This window comes from Meleagris gallopavo, chromosome 4 (assembly GCF_905368555.1).
Source record: "Meleagris gallopavo chromosome 4, MGAL_WU_HG_1.1, whole genome shotgun sequence".
Taxonomy (NCBI): domain Eukaryota; kingdom Metazoa; phylum Chordata; class Aves; order Galliformes; family Phasianidae; genus Meleagris; species Meleagris gallopavo.
This window is the reverse complement of record NC_139407.1, coordinates 12,880,150-12,901,249: the sequence shown is the minus strand read 5'-3', so window position 1 is coordinate 12,901,249 and position 21,100 is coordinate 12,880,150. Positions and strand designations below refer to the sequence as shown.

At 34.9% G+C, this 21,100-nt stretch overlaps 1 protein-coding gene across 6 annotated transcripts in view; it reads left to right on the top strand.

Moving 5' to 3' along the window:
• The window catches only part of LRBA (LPS responsive beige-like anchor protein), a 367,496-nt gene that overhangs the window by 229,248 nt on the left and 117,148 nt on the right, over positions 1 to 21,100 (top strand). For all 6 annotated transcript variants that reach the window (XM_085222195.1, XM_085222196.1, XM_085222197.1 and 3 more), the window contains exons 41-44: positions 15,542 to 15,659; positions 17,362 to 17,464; positions 17,980 to 18,095; positions 19,725 to 19,837. In XM_085222195.1, the coding sequence (XP_085078321.1) occupies positions 15,542 to 15,659; positions 17,362 to 17,464; positions 17,980 to 18,095; positions 19,725 to 19,837 (450 nt within the window). The remainder of the gene's footprint in view (positions 1 to 15,541; positions 15,660 to 17,361; positions 17,465 to 17,979; positions 18,096 to 19,724; positions 19,838 to 21,100) is intronic.

Sequence of the window (21,100 nt, the reverse complement as noted above, 5' to 3'; positions counted from 1 at the left end):
GTGGTCTTATTACGAAAATAAAGCTCCTCTCTGCGTACATTATTAGAGAAGTTTCTTACCTTGATAGATAGAAACATTTTTTTGGAAAAAAGACAATGCAGAGGCACTCGCATTTGCTGCTTATTTGCTGTTTTTCAGCAGCGCACAGCTATGTTAGAGTGCAAAATTAATAACATAGAGTCAATCTAACTTTGAGTATTTTTTATATCCAAATGACATACAACCTTTATATTTGGACATGACGTGGAAATTTTTGTGAAGCTATATTTTAGCAGGACTAACTAACTGAGCTGTTGCTTTTGTGTGTTCCTGTAGCTTGCAGTTAGAAGCCATGCTGGAAAACACTTGCATGGCAAGATATTTTCAGAGGGACAAAAGTACTTTATTGTAAGTCGGACCTAGCACAGAAAGAATCACTGGATATGATACAGGGCTGCTTAGCCTTTCTCCACTCCCCTTCCATGCCATCATAATCATTTACCCAATGAGTCTAATTAGGGAACTGATAAATATTGTGGAAGCTAAAAATAACTGATAAGTTCAACTCTTTCTAACTTAGATCATGACGTGTTATCATGAATGCTATGCTTTGGAGATAAAGTTTCTGGTAATAAAATAGCATGAGGATATGCAAGCTGGCAGGGTCAAATGCCACGTTTTACTGTGATTTTGGTGTAATAGTTACGGGTGTTGATTTTTTTTTTCTTGTTAAAAATATAAATATATAAATATGTATTTTTTGTTTTAGGAATATTTAAAATCACTTATTCCTGTATTGCTAGAAAATTCTTACAGAAGCCCTACGTCAAAGATTTTGATAAAGGAGTTATGACTGTAGTCAGCTTCATTTATTATGTTTGTTGTTGTATCTGATCATTACGGAGTTGGGAAATCAGTATATGACTATTGCTATTCATCTAAAAACTGGAGTTGGGTCTTTCTTCTTAAGTTTTAAAGAGATTCTAGTGTTAATCTCTGGAACTGTTTGAAAAGCCGGAGAATGCTTTGGTTGGTTTATTTTATATTTGTTGCCAAATGGCATGTTCGTGAAATGCAGAAACATACAACATAATGTCTCTGGAAATTCCCTTGGCATACTCAGAATAGATTACTTTAAACAACTCTATCTTTTTCTAAAAGAACTGAATAATTATTAAACTGAATTCTAACAGTGTGCACAGGTTTGCTGGAAAGAAGAGTAGATAAAGCATATGTTTACATGACTGACACAATCAAAGGTTTCCCTAAACAGTTTTGCAAATGGTGGTTATAATTTCATGTTAATAAGATGCAGGAAAATGTGCTGAAGGAGTAGTGCTTTGCTGCTTTTGTCACAGTTTCATCAAACTGATTTTGTCAGCACTGGAGCATAACCCTTGCCACATCAGTTTGAGTGCTCATTAGGCAGCCGATTTGTCTGAATCCTCATTAAATTGATTAACTCATTTACTTATGGATGATGACATGTTATGTGGTACAGGAATGGTGGTTAGAGACAAGAATCGAGTCTCACATTGACTTGCTTAGTATTCTGTTCTTCATTTATTTCTACAATAAATTGCTGTGCTCAAGTGCTATAGCATCAGTGATTTACTTTTTGCAGAAGTGTGGCATCAGCTGAAGGATTCAGCATACATTGTGTGAACTTGTACCTATTGGTTAAACGACTGACAGCAATTTAGAAGCTTAGGTTTATAGCTTGCTCTAATTCCTTGCTAATTCACTTGAGTACTGGATTTTCTCATGAAGAACCTGAAAGGCGTTCTTAAACATCTATTTTAATGTAAATGAAATAATGAAGGGAAGCAAGTAAAGAACCTCTACAATTGTACGTTCAGAAGAGAGAGATATTGGTGGTACGGCAGTAGAGGTTGAACCTTCCCAACAATTTTCTATTACATTTTGTTGCTGTGTGGCAGATGGCAGCAGAGGGGCATTCTGACAAAATGGCGTCTGACACGGGCATGCGTAAGAAGCAATGGTGTGTCATTGAAGTCGTCCGTGCTGAAAGAATTGCCCCCATTGATATACATTGCTTGTTGAATGCCGATGGAGACCAAATAGTGCATGTGAGCATGGTAAAGTGGTGGATGGTGCATTTCAGTGACCGTGACAGAGACAGTTGGTCACCTCTGCTGGTGCAGACTTTCATGAGTGTGGTATTCAGGCTCTTGTTCATTGCTGACGAAAATGCATAGCTAATGGTGGTGACTGTGTTGAAAAGTAATGTTTTGTATCTGAGAATTCACTCTATCAAATAGTGTTATTCTTTTTGTATCTTTTGTCGTTTCCGTAGAAATAAATATGAGGCATTAATTGTTGAGTGACCTAAGTTGCATGAAGATGTCCATTGCTTTGAAGAAGCAGAGTTCTTTTTATGTTACCAGGGTCTAATATAAGCCTTAGTCATAGGCTAGAACAGCGCTGGATAGCTGTAGTTTGCAAACACAGATTGAGCTTTCTAAATGTAGAACTGGAAGCAAGATGCAGTTAAATATTGACTGAAGTATAAGAAAACAAGAAACAGAACATTTTCAAAGCTAAAAGAAGACATTCTTAATGGGAAACAAGCAGTTAAATGGACCTTTGGAGCTTTTAGAAGTATCCTATTCAAGGATGATGGTTTCTAGACAAGATACATTATAGAACTTCAGGTATTACTGAGAGATTGGTGTAGCAGAGGAAAGGGGCTTTTCTTGGGTAGAGAAACTTTCCACGGGCTGAGAACTGGAAAAAAGGTACACCTTTGGGAAATGTAGAAGTATTTTTATGTCTTTTTATAAGTTTTACCTAGTCTGTACATGCTTTTCTTTAATGTATGTAAACATATATGCATGCGTTGTAATGCTTACTTTTGTTTTTGCAAGTTTTTATAGCAATAAAAAATGACTGTCTCCCTAATTCTGTCTTCTTTTGAATATAGGTAGGATGTAAGTGTTGTTAAGCTTCTTACAAGGTTAGCATTAAGTTTCTGTAGAATTCAGAGATGGATAATGTGTGGGGAAAATACTTTTTTACTGTAATAGTTGTGTAGTATTTTTGATTGTATTTTTTATAGTGGGACAGAGTTTTATTGAGGATCTAGTCAAATTAGTCTTGTTTCCTTGAAATAATGACCAAAGTGTGAGTGAATTTTTTTCCAGGGAGATCCAGAAAGAGAAAACATCTTGCTCCCCCTCTACAGAAGAGGTTGCTGTCACTGAATTAAATTGGACTAGAATTTCACCCACATTTTCATTTATTTTTGTAAGGAAGAACTCAAATTGTCTTTTTCTCTCTCTCTCTATATATGTATATATATATATATTTTTTTTTTGTGAATTGTCATTTATTTTACTTTGCTAAGATACGTTTGTACAATTTGAATTGCTGTTTCTGTAGAATCATTTTAGGATCATAGAAATTTTGCAAAATTGCATGTAAGTCGTAGTTAACATTCACACAGGAAATTGATGATCAGAGTTGAATTACAGTGCTCTACATTTTTCTACATCCACCTATTTCCCCCCGGCGCTTGCTCTGACAGTAATAGACCGCTTCTCTAATGGGGCTTGCATTTGAAGATAAGCCTACATGTAAACAAATTAACTTTTCTTAAATGGAGAGCCATTTCATTTGCAATAATGTACCAATTCATAAACTCTCAGAAGCATATTTTTTAAAAAAAGAAAGATAAATGACCCATTGTATAACACTTACTATTAGACAGACTAGATGTCCCTGTGTTCTGAGAGATAAGACTCTTGTATTATTACACCCTAATAAAATGAGTTAATGTTTTAGTATCAGAGATAAAAGGACAGTTGGATATATTTAATAACCAAACTGAGAAACACTTAATTTTAGTTGTCTGTAGCAATATAACACAAATTCCCCTGTAAAACAAATTGCACTTTTGGAATATACTTTAATGTGCATTCGACAAAGGAGAAAATGAGGTGATTGAAGTTCAATTTGTAGCATGTTATTAACCATTTCCGCTTGACTAGATGAGTAAAAGGATAATGGATGAGGGTTTTATTATTGCCTTTCTGCTAAAATGAAGTGGTGTAAAAGATAAGGTGATGAGATTAATGAACATAAGGAAAAGGCGTAATCAATCAAACTCCAACAGGGAGATGAGATGACAGTACTTAAGATTTGTAAGGATACATATTTTAAAAAGTGGATTTTGTCAACACGAACATTTTGTTTAGGTAGAACGCTATGAAGCAGATACCTGCTGATTTTAGTTAGTTTTGTACGTTCCTTATGCTGCTGTATATTTGAATCTTCAACAACTTACATACCAGATGAAAGCTGAGATGTCTTGTTTATTTAAAACCCACATTTTTTAAAACTGCAGTTATAAATGAGGACAAACAAATGCAACTATTTTTTTTATAGCAAGTACTATGTTTTATTTATCAGTTCTTCACTGGTGGAACACTCTTTGATGTATTTGGAAGAGTCCCTTTTGTTCTCTGTTTTACCATCTCAAGTTTTGTGGCCTCATCTTTTGAGAAGGAAGTTTCCATGTAGTCATGAAAAAGTAAGGCACATTCCTTTTCCAGTAAGAAATAGTCAGCCATCAAAATCCATAAGATTTCAACTCTCAGATTCTTGAAAAGAAAACAATATCTTATGAAGACTAATGTGGAGTAGTTTCTGGATAGAAACCCATTCCTTGTTGTAGGGTGACGCTTTTTATGTTTCAGATCTCAAATGCAGTACTTCTTGCCTTTGATACATATCTTAAAAGGAATAACTTACTTGTATATCTATATTGCTAACAAGTTATGGAAATAAGAGTCCTCATCTTAGCAAATGATTTGTTATAGCTTTTTTTAAATGTTGTTTATGCTAGAATCCTGAATTGTTTAAATTACTTGGGAGTACTCCAGCTACGTTTAGTCATGGAGTGACTTTGGTAACCTAAAGATGGGTCTTCTGTGTTAAACTACACTTTTTTACAAAGGAACACTTTGCTGCAAACTAAATCACATAAGAACTAAGCATGCCTTTGCAATACCATTAGTTTTTCTCATGCCTTCAATTTCCCACTTTTTAAAAGAAATGTATACCTCTTTCAAGATGTGGAGCTAACTGGGAATGGAGCTGCTATCCAATTTTTTTTTTTTTTTATTTTTATTTTTTCCCCCCACTTAATGGTTTAAGGAGGGCTTCCTTCAAATAAATTTAATTTGCTTAATGAGTTGCCTTAAGTTACTTTTGCAAATGAAATATGCATGGATAGGCTAAATTATTGTATTTTCTCAAGGAACTGTTAGTTCTTGGCAGCACTTTGTGCAGGATGGATAGGTTATTGCTGTGAGGTTAAGTCTGTCTGAAAAGCCTTTTACAATGCTTTCTTCTCTTTAGACTTCAGAATTTATGAAACAGACTGTTACATATTGGCTAGAACTCAGTGCTTTGTAAATACTCCCACATTAGTTCTGACTTGTTCTGCCTTTTAGGAAAACTTCCAGTTGTGCAAAACAGTATTGTGGATTTGTAAGATAAACGCGTAACACAGCCCAGATCACAGTTCTTTACAAGAGCTGATATTTTCTCATAGACTTACAGTTCCCTCTTCTCCTCTCATCTGCACAATTTTTTGATAGGCCATTTTTTATTGGACCCTCAGGAGTAGCAAGTTTTAGATTTAATACCCTGGAGGGAGTGGCAAAGCAAATCATGTTGTTGGATCAATTGTTCAACTATCCCCAGACTGCTGTCTGTGTATGTTGTATTTGTATGATATTCCCAAGCCTTTCTTATCGATCATTTGGACTAGATATGCAGTTTAATTTTCTATTGCATTTTAAAAGTGAAATTATGGTCATATTCTTGTTTTGTTACTTCAGTATCCTAGATGTGGTCACAGATCTCATATTAGGTATGTCCATGGCTCAATTAACCTTGGAAGAAGGTCTGTACTCATAAGAATGTTTTATAGCCGAATTTAAACTATTTTGTCATCAGTGAAAATGTTAATCGGCAGTTACTTTATGAAACCTCCTATTCACATTGCTCTTTGTTCTTTGCAAACGTGGTTCATTTTCACTGGTCAGATTACTTACGTGGGTGACTGACTGACGATACCTTTTACTTGAGAATGACTCTGTTTTTACAGGAATATGAGATAAATGTAAGAATATGCATACTAGTTATGAGCATGTAGGCCTTAAAAAAGTGTGATGGGGGGCATGTCCTCTGATAACTAAGAGTGATTTCCATACCTTGTTGTCATATCTGTGTTCTTATTTGGTATACAGAAAAGAAACTAGCAGGCAGAGAAGCAGTCCTTGAGCAGTGGGGGGTTTATAAGCACTGCTATCTTCTGTCCCATCTTCTAAGAGCAGGAGGGAAAATGTCTCTAGCATTAAATACTGTACAGTTCTGGGATGTGGGGCAGCTACCAGACATCCCAAGTAAGGCAAATGTATGCAGTTACACAGCAGCCCCTGCAGCTGCTCCAGTATACTCAGAGGGGATTTGGTTCCTGCAGCAGTGTAGAGATTGTGCAGCACAAAGGTGGCATTAAGCCATTTTTACATTCCCATCCCTTTGCAAGCTGCACCTTCTGTGCCATATCTCTCATAAAACATAGCACAGAATCTTTTAATGTAAACTGCTGGATTGGCAGCTATGGAGTCTGACTTTTCTCTTTGCCTTCAAGAGGCACATCTGTTCTTTTACGAATGGGCTTGGTTCCCATAAATGACCTGATCAGATGCAGTCTTTTATGATGACTGGTACTCTAGCTTCCTGCCAGATGTGTGGGGGTGGTTTTTTGTTTTTGTTTTGTTCTGATGAAGGGATATGAGGAGTAGTTTACAGGACATCAATAAAAAAATCCTTCTTTTTGACAATGAAACTTACTTTTTTTTCGTTGTCCATTTGTTGTTTTCTCCCACCTGCCTTCTCCAAGTTCATATCAAAATGGTAGATACTGGACAACTGCCAGTACTGCAGGTGCTTTAGTTCCCTCCTTTTTTGTTTGTAGCTGCTGTTCTGCTTGCACGTTACGGCTTGATAGGACTTTACAGGGTACATATAGGAGCAGCCCATGGGAAAAGTTATATCCCAAAGGTGGTTAAATAGGCAGGTGCAAGGCACTGCAGTGGGAAATCTAACATGACTATTCTGCTTTGCTTCTCAGAACAGGAATTTGAGGAGACAATTAAAACAAACATGAATCTTATTTTTCTAAAGAAACCTTCATGGCTAAATTACAGTTAAGAGCAGAGATAGCAAAACTAAGTGAGCTTCTACATTGTTTTCTGTGATCTGCTTTTGAGAAGCATGCTCCTGTATATTACCTTTCACCATATCTAGTTATACCGCTGTGGGTATGAACTGCTGTGAGTCATTAGTCTGGCAGTTGTCCTAGTTTTCTGTACTCCGTAGAGATCAACCAATATAGACAGATAAAGATTATCTACAAGGTTTTTCTGTGGTAGGAATTTTATAAGAGGAGGGAAACTAATTGTAACTTTTAACTTGAAAACAAAACAAAACAAAAAAACAAAAACCAAACAAACAAAAGAACCCTGCAAAGAAACAGAAAATCTCTATATTTTAATACCATTTGTCATAAAAAAAACCTGTTTGATTTCTTCACTGACTTCCTCTATTTTTAAACAAGAGACAACTTCCAGGGCTTTTCTTGAAATGCCTCAAATACTTTTAAAAGGCTTTTTACTGCAGTAATGTTACCACAGCGTGTGATTAGAGCCACTAAATAGAAACAAAATGAGTGTAGCATAGCAGTGCAATTTGTGTAATTTCCACAAAATCAGTTTTGATCATTTGAAAAATGGATTGACTAAAGCCTCAAAGTTATCTCAGTGTGAGTGATTAATCATTGATAATGAAGCCTCATCCTTGCAACTTGCTTTCTGTAATTTTACTGCACTTGTCTTATACGAGAAATAAAAATAATTGATTAATTTGCTGTGTAAAATCTTTCCAGAAAAAAAAATCCTGATCGTGAGATCCTTCAAAGATGTCCTATATTAGAGAATTAAGATACAGAATTACTGAAAATAGTTCCTTGCTAGTATTCTTCCAGAGGATTTTAATAACTGAGGATAGTGGAAATGCTGTCACAGCCCGAAGGCAGTGATGGAGCACCTGGTGGGAAGGCAGGGCCAACCCAGGGAAGCTCAGGTGCATGCAATGTACCTGAGTAACAGGAAGGGGGTAAGCCAGGATCCACCCCTTCCTAGACCTCATTTAAGGGTTGGCAGTGGAGGACATCTTTTGCTGGTATCTGCCTACCTGGGGTCTGCTTAGCGTAGGTAGCTCTTCTCCTTCATTTCTGCCTAAGTGGCTGCTGCATTTGTTGTAGCTGAAGACTTAGTCACCTCACCCTTGTTACAGTACTTTCTATCTCATTATGGCAGTACACTGAGTAATGTCAGAGAAACGCACTGGAGTGAGTGTCTTCCTCATAAACTGTGTTCTAAAGACTCATCGGTTCTCTTATTTAGATTATGAAGTCTTTTGTATGATCAGATATGGGTGTCTCTGCAAAATTTGGATTGTGATCTCACTACTTCAGGAATTATTTATTTGTTTGTTTGTTTATTGCTCAATAGTACAAAATGCTAGGGAGCATACAAAAAAGTTTTGAGGTGGAAGCTTAAGAAGGGTTTTTGTTTTATAGTCTCTTTACCGGTAATAAAATGCTTACAAAACAATTGCTGTTAGAGTATCACAATCTGAATTTGTGTTTTTTTTTTTTTTTTTTTTTTTTTTTTTTTTTTTTTATTAACTCATCAGGAGATCTGAAGTAAAACTAAATGATCAGTTTTCAGTAGGATGGTGTTTGGAGTATCTAAAGACTCCTGTTCTTTGTCTTTTAGTTTTTAATATTAATAAACTCGAAATGGAGCTAAGTAACAAGGTGGTGAGATCTGTGCTGATGTGAAGTTTTGTAGTTAGCACCGAAATAAGAGAGTTGTGAGTAGTTTTTGAAGCATTCTAGGTACCTGCTCCTCAGTTGCTTAGGTAAACTAATGGCAAATGAGGTTTCCCAATGTAATTTTCCAAAATTCTGTCTCGCTTGGGACAGCTAGCCTGAAATGCACCATTGTGTCATTCAGTACTTCTTTTTTCTTGACATGCAAACTGAAATAAAAGAAGCTTTTTTTTTTTTTTTTAGTCTTTATGTAGTATATATTTAAATGATGAAATTCATTGACACACAAAATAATTAAGTCATCAAACTTAATGCAGTGTACTAAAGAATTATGGTATCTATCAGTTTATGTGGATGTCAAGACTAGCCAGAATTATTAATTATAGAATGGATTAAAAGCACTTTCCAAGTATTAAAACTTAGAATGTAACGAAAAAAATAAAAAGAAAGAAAATAGTCTATTTGCCTGCTGTGCTAGCCATTGCTAAAGACAGAATGCTGGGGTTATGTGTACACTGAGTTTGATTTAGCATGGTAATTTCTGCGTATTATACGCTATTATGTGGTCTGTTACTCGCGTCATATTTCAGTATATGTATGCACACAAGTGTGAATCTAGGTATGTGTGAACCAGTGTGCTTTCATAAGAGTATCTCCATCCTTGGTTAATTTAAATGATGATATACAAGCAGGTTGGAATCCATACAGTCCCATTCAGGTATCCTGCTTTGGTAAATGCGTGAGATGTGAACAGTGGTGCGTGTGTTAGTTGCACCATTTTAATGATGCTTATCAGAGAATCTGAGAGTGGACACAAGTTGAAATAGCCACTTTTTCAGAAGATGCTATCTGAATCATTTGGAAATTCTTAGAGTTAATTCCTTGTGGCATGCTGCCTCGGTTGTGTGAGCTTTGTGCATCTTCCTCTTGATGAGCAAATCCTTACTAACAAATCAGAATGTAACAGGTTCACTAAATCAAGACAGCAGTCAATTCTTTCAAGACTCTGTTCAGCTTTTTAGTCTGCATAATTTAACTTATAGTCCTGCCTTTAGCAATTGGATCTTATTGTTCTCTGTGATGATCAAATGTTTTCTGCCTTTGGTAATGAACCATTGTTGATGTTTCTCTATAGGTTAGCAGAGGTGATCGAAAGGGACAAAGAAATTGTGAAGTATTGGAAGCAGTGGGAAGGAGTAAGATAGCTGGTACTGACTTTGCTAACAGTGTGTAATGATTTATTAGTGCGTACAGGATGTTGAGAATCTCATAGTTAAATCAAAAGAAAGAAACCTGTTATGGATAGAGGCCTTCCTGTTATATATATATTTTTTTTTCAAAGGCAGATCTTGATGATCCTGGTGAAAGTTATCTGCAGTTCGTGGAAGGCTACTTTCAGAAAATCTGCATTGTGTAATTTTTTTTCACTTTGAAGTACAGCTTTAGCATCAGGAGAAAGAAAGTATGGTTGTGCATCCTCTATTTTAATTATCTGGGAAGTATTATTCCTGTCATCACACATGTACTGATCTGTGGCCTGTGAGAGACGTTACTCATTTCCACAGAAATTGTGTTTTTGTATATAACTTTTATTTTTAGATCTATAGTTGAGCGTAGTTGCTAAGTTGTAACTAATGATTATGCTATTTACAGATCCAATTGCTTTGAAGTATATCAGCCTAGTATAAACAGCGTACTGTGAAATAAGAATTTCAGCTTGTGGTAAATCTTTCTGTCCCCAGCAGCTTCAGGTAAAATAATTTTAGCCTTCTAAAGCACATCAATTTGCTAGTCTGTGGTTCATGTATCAAAGAGCATTCTATGAAAATATCAATATCATTGGTTAATATAAATGAAATTAATTTTTAAAGGTGGGCTAAAGGTTGACATCTGAAAAATTGCATTACTTTGCAGAAGAGAAATTTCTGTCTTCTAGTGAAATTTCAGGTCAGGAGGGCAAGTAATTTTCACAATCTTCAATGGGAACCAGTGAAATATGAACTTCATTGTCACCTAGCCCCAAAGCGATAAGATAAAATGAGCTGATACATCATTTGCTGTGGTTTTATCATCTCCTCCAGTAATTGGAAGAGAAAACATAAGAGTCCTTTACCACCCCCCTCTCCAATCCCTTTGCCACCCACACCCAGGCATAAGCCGTTTTGCTGTGATCGATACAAAGGTCACAGAGTATTTATTTATTTATTTATTTAATTTTTTTTTATGCTGGGTAAAACCATCTAGTGGAACATTAAAGTAATGAATATGTTTAATTGAGTTTGTCACCCATGAAAATGCTGAACAGGATTGTGTAGCAGACTGTGCGCTCACAGGAGGGACTGGATGGAGGACTACTATTTGAGCGTGAATTTCAGGGGCTGCATGTATAAGTGTCTATTACGTAAAGAGGACATCTTAATTACTGTTCTCAAGAAGTCTAAAATAAATGATAAGCTTTGAGATTTATTTAAAAACATTTGAATATTTTATATTATTATTTTTGGACTTATTTAAGCCAGGAGTACAGTAAGACCCTTTCACTGTGAATGCTGCAACTAGGAACCAACTAGTTTGGATGGTAGAATCGGAAGACACGTTTGCAAAGCTGAGTTTGTGGTGGAGATTCAGATTCCTACTGAACTATGAATCAGATTTTATATCCTCTACATGCTGTAATTTTGCTTTTCTGAACAAAAATGATCCCAAAAGACTTAAAATGCTACCTGAAGACTGTATTTGTGTACCTTCTCTTTCAGCTGCAGTCAAACTTAAATGCTAGTTAGAAGCATTTTGTTTGCTTTTTCTGTGTCTAGATTAATGTGCTTCATAACTTTTTTAGGAAAAGATTTCAAGAAAAGCTGTAGTGAAATGCACGAATATGCACCAGCTTTTTCAATAAGCTATTTAGTTTTTATTTTACTCAAAGCAGTTAAATTGGCTGGCACGTTAAAGTAATGTAATTATTCAGTTACAGTTTCAGTTCTGTAACCCATCTGTGAACTTAGTTACTTCTAGGATGTTCACATTTTTAAGATCAATATTTGTCTCTTAAAGAGAATATATACTAGCTATATATACTAGCTGGTTTGTTTGCGTGAAATGTAGAGCAAAATGTTCATCTACTCCTCAGTAAATACTACTTTTCTCATTTAGGAGGCAGCTGTGGGGATGTCATCTTGTAACAATTTTGTGTAATCTTTTACAAGAGACATTGTTTGTAATCAGGGTTCAAGAAGGGGTTTTGCAGAAAAGGTGGAGTGGGGCATTTGTGTTCAAAAGTGTATAATGAATAGCTTCCAAGTGAGCATTTTCATGCTGGGAAATTAGCTGATACCCAACTATGAATTGTGAGAAAATGATTTGTTTACGTATGACCTTAATTAACAATCATCACTATTTTATCTGAGTTTCCATACCACTCTGAATTCAGTCTCCTGAAAGTGGAAATAGAAGCTGGCTCTTCTTCACCTGTTGGGCCCAACCTGGGTGGGCTTCTTTCTGCCAGGTAGCATGAGGGCCTGCAACAGGACTGTAAGGACTGGCTGCAGACTTGGGCTGTTATTTCTAGTATTTGAAGTGAATAAGAACTTCATGCAAAGGTGGAATCAGTTTTGGATTTTAAATAGTGATGTCATGCCATTTCTTCATCTGGTTTGCTGAGGTTTCACCATGGAGTAGTTTGTGTAATAAGATTTTTGGAACTGTGGAACCTGACATGGTTCATTTCTTTACTTCTATGGTAAACTGTTTGTCTTTCCTCCTGCAGGGTGCAGTATCTTTTGAAATAAATGAAATGTGCAGTAGATTAAACTGCAGTCTGATGGTTTTTTTAATCAACTGAAATTGTGTAAATATCTGTTTGTGTGGAAAAGAAAGTTCTATTTGTGCATGTTACATGAGATTGTTTCATAAGTTGGTCCATAACTATTACCAGAGCTGACATATAATGAAAATAAATAGAAGTGAACTCAGAGCATTGTACTGAAGGTTAAATAAGATGGTTGGTCTTAAATTCTTGAACAGAATTTCTGTGCTGTATGGCTTAAGAAAGGAAGTGGGTACGTATGAGAATAGTTTTTGCAAGTTGTAATTTTGAAACTGAAATTATGAGATGTGGTGGCACTAATGAGAAAAAATAATCCCTTATGAATAGAAAAATTCTAAATTTAAATCGCTAGCCACTTTCTACAACTAGTAGGTTCTGTTAATAAAATCGGCTATCTGGCAAGGGATAAAAGGTTAAATTTGATTTTTGTAAGGAATCCTCACTGATACACATGAAAGCAGAGCGTTTGTGCCCTGGATCTTTCATCTTGTCTGCTGGGCCCGCTAAGCACAGAGCAATGGTAATGATGCAGTTTCCATGGCAACCGGTTCATTGGAGGGCTAGACCTCTGTCTGGGGTGCTGTCAGTGTGCGAGGGGTTCAGAGAACAGAGTGTCCCAAAGAAGGGCTGCTTCCACCTAATCCAGTTTTAATTGAACTCCAGAGACTTTGAAGTGAAGCTGCGGACCAGGCAGTTACTGTTCCGACTGGGGACGGAGGCCTGGCTCAGCTAGGCCTCAGCTGCTCTTGCTCCTGATAACGGCTGTTAATGAGCGGCCTGAAGAATTGCTCAAGCAGGGATTGCTATCATGTCTACGGTGTGATCCAAGTTTGGGCTGTAAATCCTGGTATTTCAGTAACTTCAGTATGGCTGTATGAGGTGCCCAGCATAAACCAGCTCTGCTATTTTCAAATTGATGCTTTTCTGTTCAGTTTTGGGGGGGGGGGGGGAGGGGAAAGAAAAGGGGGCTTTTGGACATTTGCAGTGTTTCCACTGCTTGTACAAATGTCAGACCTGCAGAGTAAAAGTAATAATTATTCAACATGCTGATTTTTCTTACAGTATGTGTGTAATAAGTTTGAATATGGAATGTTCTGATTTATAGTGACAATCAGTCGTTTCAATTGCTATTACAGAAATGCAGAAAGACATTCCTAATTGTCTCTGAAAACCATCATTGAAATTATAAGCTCCAATTTTCAGATCTTAAAGTGAGTGTATCAGCGAAAGTACTAAGACATTTTTGTATGCAGGCACTGCAACTTTGTTTCCTTTGTCACCTCTTTGGATGCTGTGCTCTGTAAGGGATACTTATATGCATGTGACAAAAGACAATAGTACTGCCGAATTATGTGGATCTGCCAGCTACTGGTGCTGGGTTATGGATGTGGTACGGAGAGTATGAGCATGGCCCCACTCTGATAGTTCCCCTTTGGAAATTATTAGTAACCCTATGCAGCGTCTGTTCCTTTCATCACATTCCAGGAGTTCTGTTTCAGGATAATTATGCATTTTTTTCTTTCTGTGTTCACGGAGTATTGGGAGAGGAGAAGTTGTCTGTTGCACTGGAAAGGAAGATGAAAGATTAATGAAAAAGGAGGAAGATGTGGAAGATGGTTTGCTTAGTAAAGTTGCTGCTTTTGGTTCACCCCAGTTGTTTTTTTTTTTTTTTTAATAAAGTTTGCAGATATGGCACTGTATTTTACACTGTGCTATGCAACACTTTATTTTAGTGCTTCTGCTCTTTGTGCTGCAAAAACTGATTGTCTTCAAAGAAGTAGCTCATGCAAGGTGAAGTCTTCCTTAGTTTAAAACCTATAAACAAGTCATTGTCTTCGAAACCAATCTCTCTAATGTTAGAGGCTTGAGTTTCACTTTTCTTTTAGTTTTTTTTCTTTTATTCCCATTATATTGCTAAGTGAAATTGTTGTAAGAGTGATGGTGAAAGATTATACTTAAATCTCCTGTGGTGGATTTATGTTTAAAGTGTCTGAAATTTGTCCATTTTAGTAAACACATTTTCCTTTGCTTGTGCTTTGTTTATCTGAAGCCCAGCAGTGTCCAGTCTTGCTGTCCTTTAACACTTAAATAATTAAGCATTGAAATGAAAAGGAAGAAGTGAAGAAACAAAGAAGCAGAGTGGCTGAGGACTAAAAATGAGATTAGTTTGAACTGTGAAGGCAGACTAAGCATCTGTGTCTGTCAGATGGGATGACAGGAATTGTAACAAGTTAGTTTGACAACCGCTCACTCCATAGAGAGATTATGCTGAGTTCATTTGCAGGTTTGTATTTAACCTTAGCTGACAAAATGATACTTAACCTCTTATACAGACAACCTTTATACCTCCAGAATTAATGAATGTTGCCTTAACGATAACTGGAAGGAATGTGTTTTCTTCCTTAAAGACATTTTTTACTTCTTTTTTGTTGCATTTCTCTTATTACAATGCTAAATTGAGTGTGGATACGTCTGATGGTACTAGCAGTTCACTTCAGAATATGCTTTTGTATTTTATGACCTTTCTTATTGTTTCTGAAACTTCCATGAAGATAGTCAGTTGTCTTTAAAGGAAAAATAAGAGCAAATTTTTAAAAGGGTTTGGTATAAACAGTTGAATTTAGACCTAAAAAAATCCATGATAGCCTCATTGCATTGTTTTAAATATGAGCAACTTTTAATTTTTCTGTAGGTTTTGGATGCGTTTGGTAGAATCCATGCTTGTGCATATGTTTCTCTTGAGAAATGTGTTACTTACGCTGATAACATATTCAAACATACTCTCTCACGTGCTCAATTTCTACTAGATTCTGGCATATACAGAAGGACTCCATGGCAAATGGCTTTTTTCAGAGATTCGAGCTATCTTTTCCCGACGCTACCTTCTACAAAATACAGCACTGGAGATATTCATGGCAAATAGAGGTATTGTGAGTTTAGAGAAATATCAAGTCTTGATAGATTCTGGGGATGTATTCTTTCTCCTTGGCTGCTTACTCATTCCCTTTTTATTAGGGATTTGTATAAGCAGTAGAGAGTTTTGGATATTAAGTGCCTCGATATTTAAGTTAGTATATTTTTTGAATTACAATTTTTGTTTTTCCTTCTTTTTCTTTTTCCTTCATTGAGGAATTATGTTCAGATGTGATAATGAGCAATTATATTATAATTAGGAATTAGCAATACTTCACTTTTGTGTATATCCACATATTTACTTGGCATCCCCTGAAGGCTATTGTTTAAGGCATACGCTACCTCTGATCTGTTATGCTTGAAGTTTTTTCTCCTCCCTTGGGGGAAGGTTAGCAGTTATTAGTTATACAAAGTAAGAAAACAGAATGAAAGAACTTCACTAGCAGACTGGACCAGTGACTGATTTAGCTTTATTCTTTATTTCTAGGAATAATATTAATGTATTCTAATATTTTCAAGCATAGTCAGTTATGCAATTATCTACAGCTCTCGGATAGCTCTAAAATTATATTGTATATATAAAACTACCTAACATAAATATATATTATATATACAAATATATATGAAATATATATATTATATATATTTAAACAGAGAAGCACAGCTGTCAATTTTTCTTCAGTGTAACTCCAAGAAATAAATTTGGGCTTAACCCTGCTTGAGTATGAACTTTTTTTTTTTTTTTTTTTTTTTTTTTTTACTTATCAGCTCCTTTCTCAGACATACATACAATTCACTCAAAATACAGAGAGTTAAGATTTTGGACAGTTTTCTTTTGCTGTTATCTCCTTGTAAATTTTAATTTAGATTACATGTTGTCTTTACAGTTTGAACTAAGATTCTTCAGACACAGTGCTTTTGTACTGATAATGAATATTTAAAAATTAAGTTTTGAAATCACCAAATAAAGCAGGTCCTAAGAGGACGCTTTTCAAATGTAAAACACTTTCTTTTCCTCTATAATAATATTAGATATTGTTGTCCTGAAATGTTTATGTTTTATAGGATAACATTTTTAATACAGTTAGTATCACAGTCAGAAAGTTTCATCTTAGTTTAAAACAAACTCTCATCTTGAACATAGCTGTTAAGGAATCAGACACAGATCCTGCAGAGCACGTCTGGGAGTGCGTATTGTCCACCAGAATATTCATAATGTGCACAAACACTTTATTACTCGGGACCCTCTAGTTGCACTTCATGAAGTTAAAAATGTTTCCTGGTGATCATGATTGGATTACGTATTTCTGATTTTTGGTTTCTTGTTTCATTAGTGTCATTCTGTTATTTCACACTAAGTATGAAGATACATTCATTTCTCAAAATATTATGTAGAAAATGTATACCCAACAAGCTACTTTATATATAACTACCCTTTTTGAAGTTAATCCTAGTTAGTTTGTATATACCTATAGGTTTAACTTCTATTCAGAAAGGAAAACAACTGCAGGCCTTACAAACTTGTAAAACACAGTCAGTTTCTTTTGAAATTCCTCTCAGTGGACAATAGAAGAAATTTTATCTAGAAGTGTATTGATAGTAATCTGAAGGAAGCATGTCTTGTTTTCTATCTGTTTGGCACTTGATTGTTGGCATAGAAAGGCTGAAATAAGTAATACAAAGTAACGTTGTATTTCAATTCTTATGTTCACAGTGGGTGTCATGTTCAACTTTCCTGACCAAGCGACAGTAAAGAAAGTGGTCAACTGTCTACCTCGGGTTGGTATTGGGGCTACCTTTGGATTACCTCAGACCAGGTATTTAACAATTTGAGTTAATTATATCTCTGAGGTCCAAATGTGTTTCTTTTTTTCATTAAACCAACCAATGGTTTAAAGCGTTAATAGCTATTGTTTTACAAAACATCCCTGTTGGTTCTGCATGCTTTTTGGAATGTGTTATTGTAAAAAAAAAAATAATAATAATTAAAAAAAAAAATGGGATTTGAGATTGTTTTTGTGATTTCAGTCTGTTACACAGAAGGTATCATCTTTCAATATGACTTAATGTACTTAAGGAAAATAGGACTCCTTGTGGTTGCTAACCCACTGAAATGTAAGCTTGTTTTAAGATGAGTTGTAGTACTGATTAGCTTTTGAGAGTTATCAGTTTCATTAGCTTGACTGTAACATCCTTGAATTCTCTGTATTATTTAAATGCAGAACAAAATGATTGTTCCTAATCAGAAGGATATTCTAATCTTTTGTAGACCAACATAAGCTAATAGGTTTTCCCCTTACTTGTCTCCAATGGTTTACATCTGTTTTTTCAGACGCATTTCTTTGGCTAGTCCACGACAGATTTTCAAAGCTTCCCATATGACCCAGCGGTGGCAACATCGAGATATTTCCAACTTTGAATACCTGATGTTTCTAAACACAATAGCAGGTAACACAAATTACTATACAACTTATGAATGGAAGCATTTAGTTAGCGGTGTCAGTCTCAGCAGTCATGAGGCACTGCTGGTTTTTCCCTTTGAACAAATAACTTCTCCTATGTGAAATTTTCTTCAGAATAATAACTTCATGAATTCCTCCTAAATTTACTTTGAGCATTTTTCTATGGTGTTGACAGTGTTGAATGGTTTACTAATTCCCTTTCAGACTGGGCTCTTTCTAAAATGGCCTGTAGAGCAAATGCCTCTGCTTGTGCTAATGACTTCAAATACAAATAGTCAGTTTTGCTAGTTTCTGCAATCAGTCATTAAGTCAGAGATGCCAGGTTACTGGCAGATTTTTTTTTAAAGTAGAGAAAGTTTTGTTTGACATTGATCATGACACTGTTTTGTCAGTTTCTAGTTGAATGAATCTTTTCGGCTTTAATGTATTACTGAAATAATGAAGTGTGTTCTAGCTGTTTGTGTTCTTGGCATTTGCAGTATAAAGGAATTAAAAAATAAGATTATGGAAAAAGGGAAAATCTAGTTGCCCATAGTGGGAAAGTGAAAGACTGTTTTGATAGCTATTAATTTCAAACAAATAAATAATAAATATATCAATGTCAAGAATCCTTAATCCAGAATAAGAGAAAATGTATAACATAACCAACTGATAAGGGAAAGAAAGGATCTAGCTATACTATTTAAAAATTCTTCAAATCATAATGGAAAAATATGGAATGGTGTAAGAAAACAATGGAAATAAAAACTTAAAGTGACTTTCAAATTTCTTTTCTGATCACTTGATGGAATGGATTGTAAAATAATCTCCCTTGGGAAGAAGTAAAAGCCTTTCCCTCGAGCCTTTTAAGAACAGACAAAATCAAGACAACATATTCATGTGAATGAACTTCTGTGACAGTATCCAAAGACAGGATAAAAAAAGTTATGTTACAGGTTATCTGTAATATTTGTATGTATTGTTTAGGTGATATATTTGATTTTACTGGAGGAAGGTGATTATATCCGTCTTAGGGATTCACGAAGGTGTACATGTGAACCTGGTTCTGGAACATGGTGGTTTGTGTTTGTTTTTTTTTTTTGCAGACTTTTTATTCTGTTATACTTTGGCATATCCAAAGATCAAGGCCAATTTAACGAGGATTCCCTAAATGAAATGGTTGTTATTTGAGTGATTTCTCAACCAAAAATCCTCAGCTTCTTCACATACTGAATTTAATGCAGAATGAGAAGTGCTTCAACTTCTTGTGTAAAAAGAAGTCATTGGACTTCCTTTTTTTTTTTTAGTTTTTTTTATTTTAAAGATTGAAGACGATGACAAAGCAAGGAAAAGTGCATAGAAAGTGAATGTATTTAAGTGTCACTCTCCCTGCTTGCAAAACAGTTTACAAATAAAGTGAGATGAGCTGCAATGTTTTAAATACTAGCAATTTGAAAACTTTGTAATTATCTCTTTCAGTAAAGCAAAGTAGAGCACTGAAATGATAAAGGATCTAAAATAAATTACAGTTCATTTGAGGAGCTCATAAAATTATATAGTTTTATCTTCAGAGGTTGATGTTTTAGTTAAGTGGAAGTCCCTTAATTCAAGCTGTTGTATTTTTGTTGTTTGTCAGGTCGCACTTACAATGATTTAAATCAGTACCCTATTTTCCCTTGGGTTCTTACCAACTATGAATCAGATGAGTTGGACCTTACGCTTCCTAGCAACTTCAGAGATTTGTCAAAGGTATTTGTCATACATTTTATTTTTTTTCTCTGTTAATCACCACAGGAATTTTCAGTCTTATTCACATCTTCTGTAGTGTTTGCTGCTTTGGTGGAAAACATAAAGAAAAAATTTTAATTAAAATTTATTCTTTTAAGAAACATTATCTGTACAAGGTGTTAATGTGATAAAAAGAAAACAAAAAATGAAGGCAGTTTTGAAAAGTTCTTATTTTTAGGTAATTATTGATGAAGCTAAACGCAGATCTGTTTGAAAATCTGAAAATTTGTTTTTTCACTTCAGATTTAGTACTTCAACTTTTAAAAGGTATTGTGCATTCATCATACACGTATTTATCTACAAGTGTATGTTTCTATCTATATATGCGTACATTATATATTCTGAGTATTCTGTACCTTTTGTGTATTTGTTACTATATATGATATATACAATGATCTATTAAAGATTATAGATAGAAATCAAAAGCACGTAAATAATATTTTAAGTCCAAAGTAGAAAGGTGATGAGGTACTGTCATTGTAATATTTTCTAATGATATTATTCTGTTTGTCTAAGTCATTAACTCAGTGCTTTCTCAGAATGTCTGACTGATACGTAACTATAATCAGCGGTAAACCTACACACAGTTTGCCCTGTAACAATTTTTCATATGTAAATAATATTTTAAAATAATTTAATAAGAAATTAATAGAATTTAAAGAATGCTTTCTTAATAGTTTCCAGGCAAAATAAATAAATAAAAATTGAAGAGAGTTTACAACTAAAAATACCTGTCGTTAATATAGATTTAATTTTAGGAATTTAAATAGTTCACAATATAGGAACATAACTCAGCAAATGTAAGAGGTAAGGTGATACTGAGAAGAAATGCAAAGATGATAAATTGCGAAATGCAGACATAATGGTTAGGAAAAAAAACGCTTGAATTTCTCTGTCAGAAAAATAATTAAAACCAATAATGGTTTTTCCAAGAAGTTAAATACTAAGTTTGAAGACCTTGTTTGTTGCTCAGTCTGTGGTGTAGCAGAAAGAGCTTTACCAGTGGAATTCTTCTAGCACTATTTTCAAAGCTGCTCTACAGACAAGGAAAGAGTCACATATATTGTTTGGTTTTAAACTTACGGGAAAGTCCAGGAATTTTATTTTATTTCATACTACCTACCTGTTCATTTTCTAATGTTTTTTTTTTTTCATATCACCTATATAGAGGAATTGGTGATGGGCTGAATTACATTTTAGAAAAAAACTGAAAGCTTATGAGTA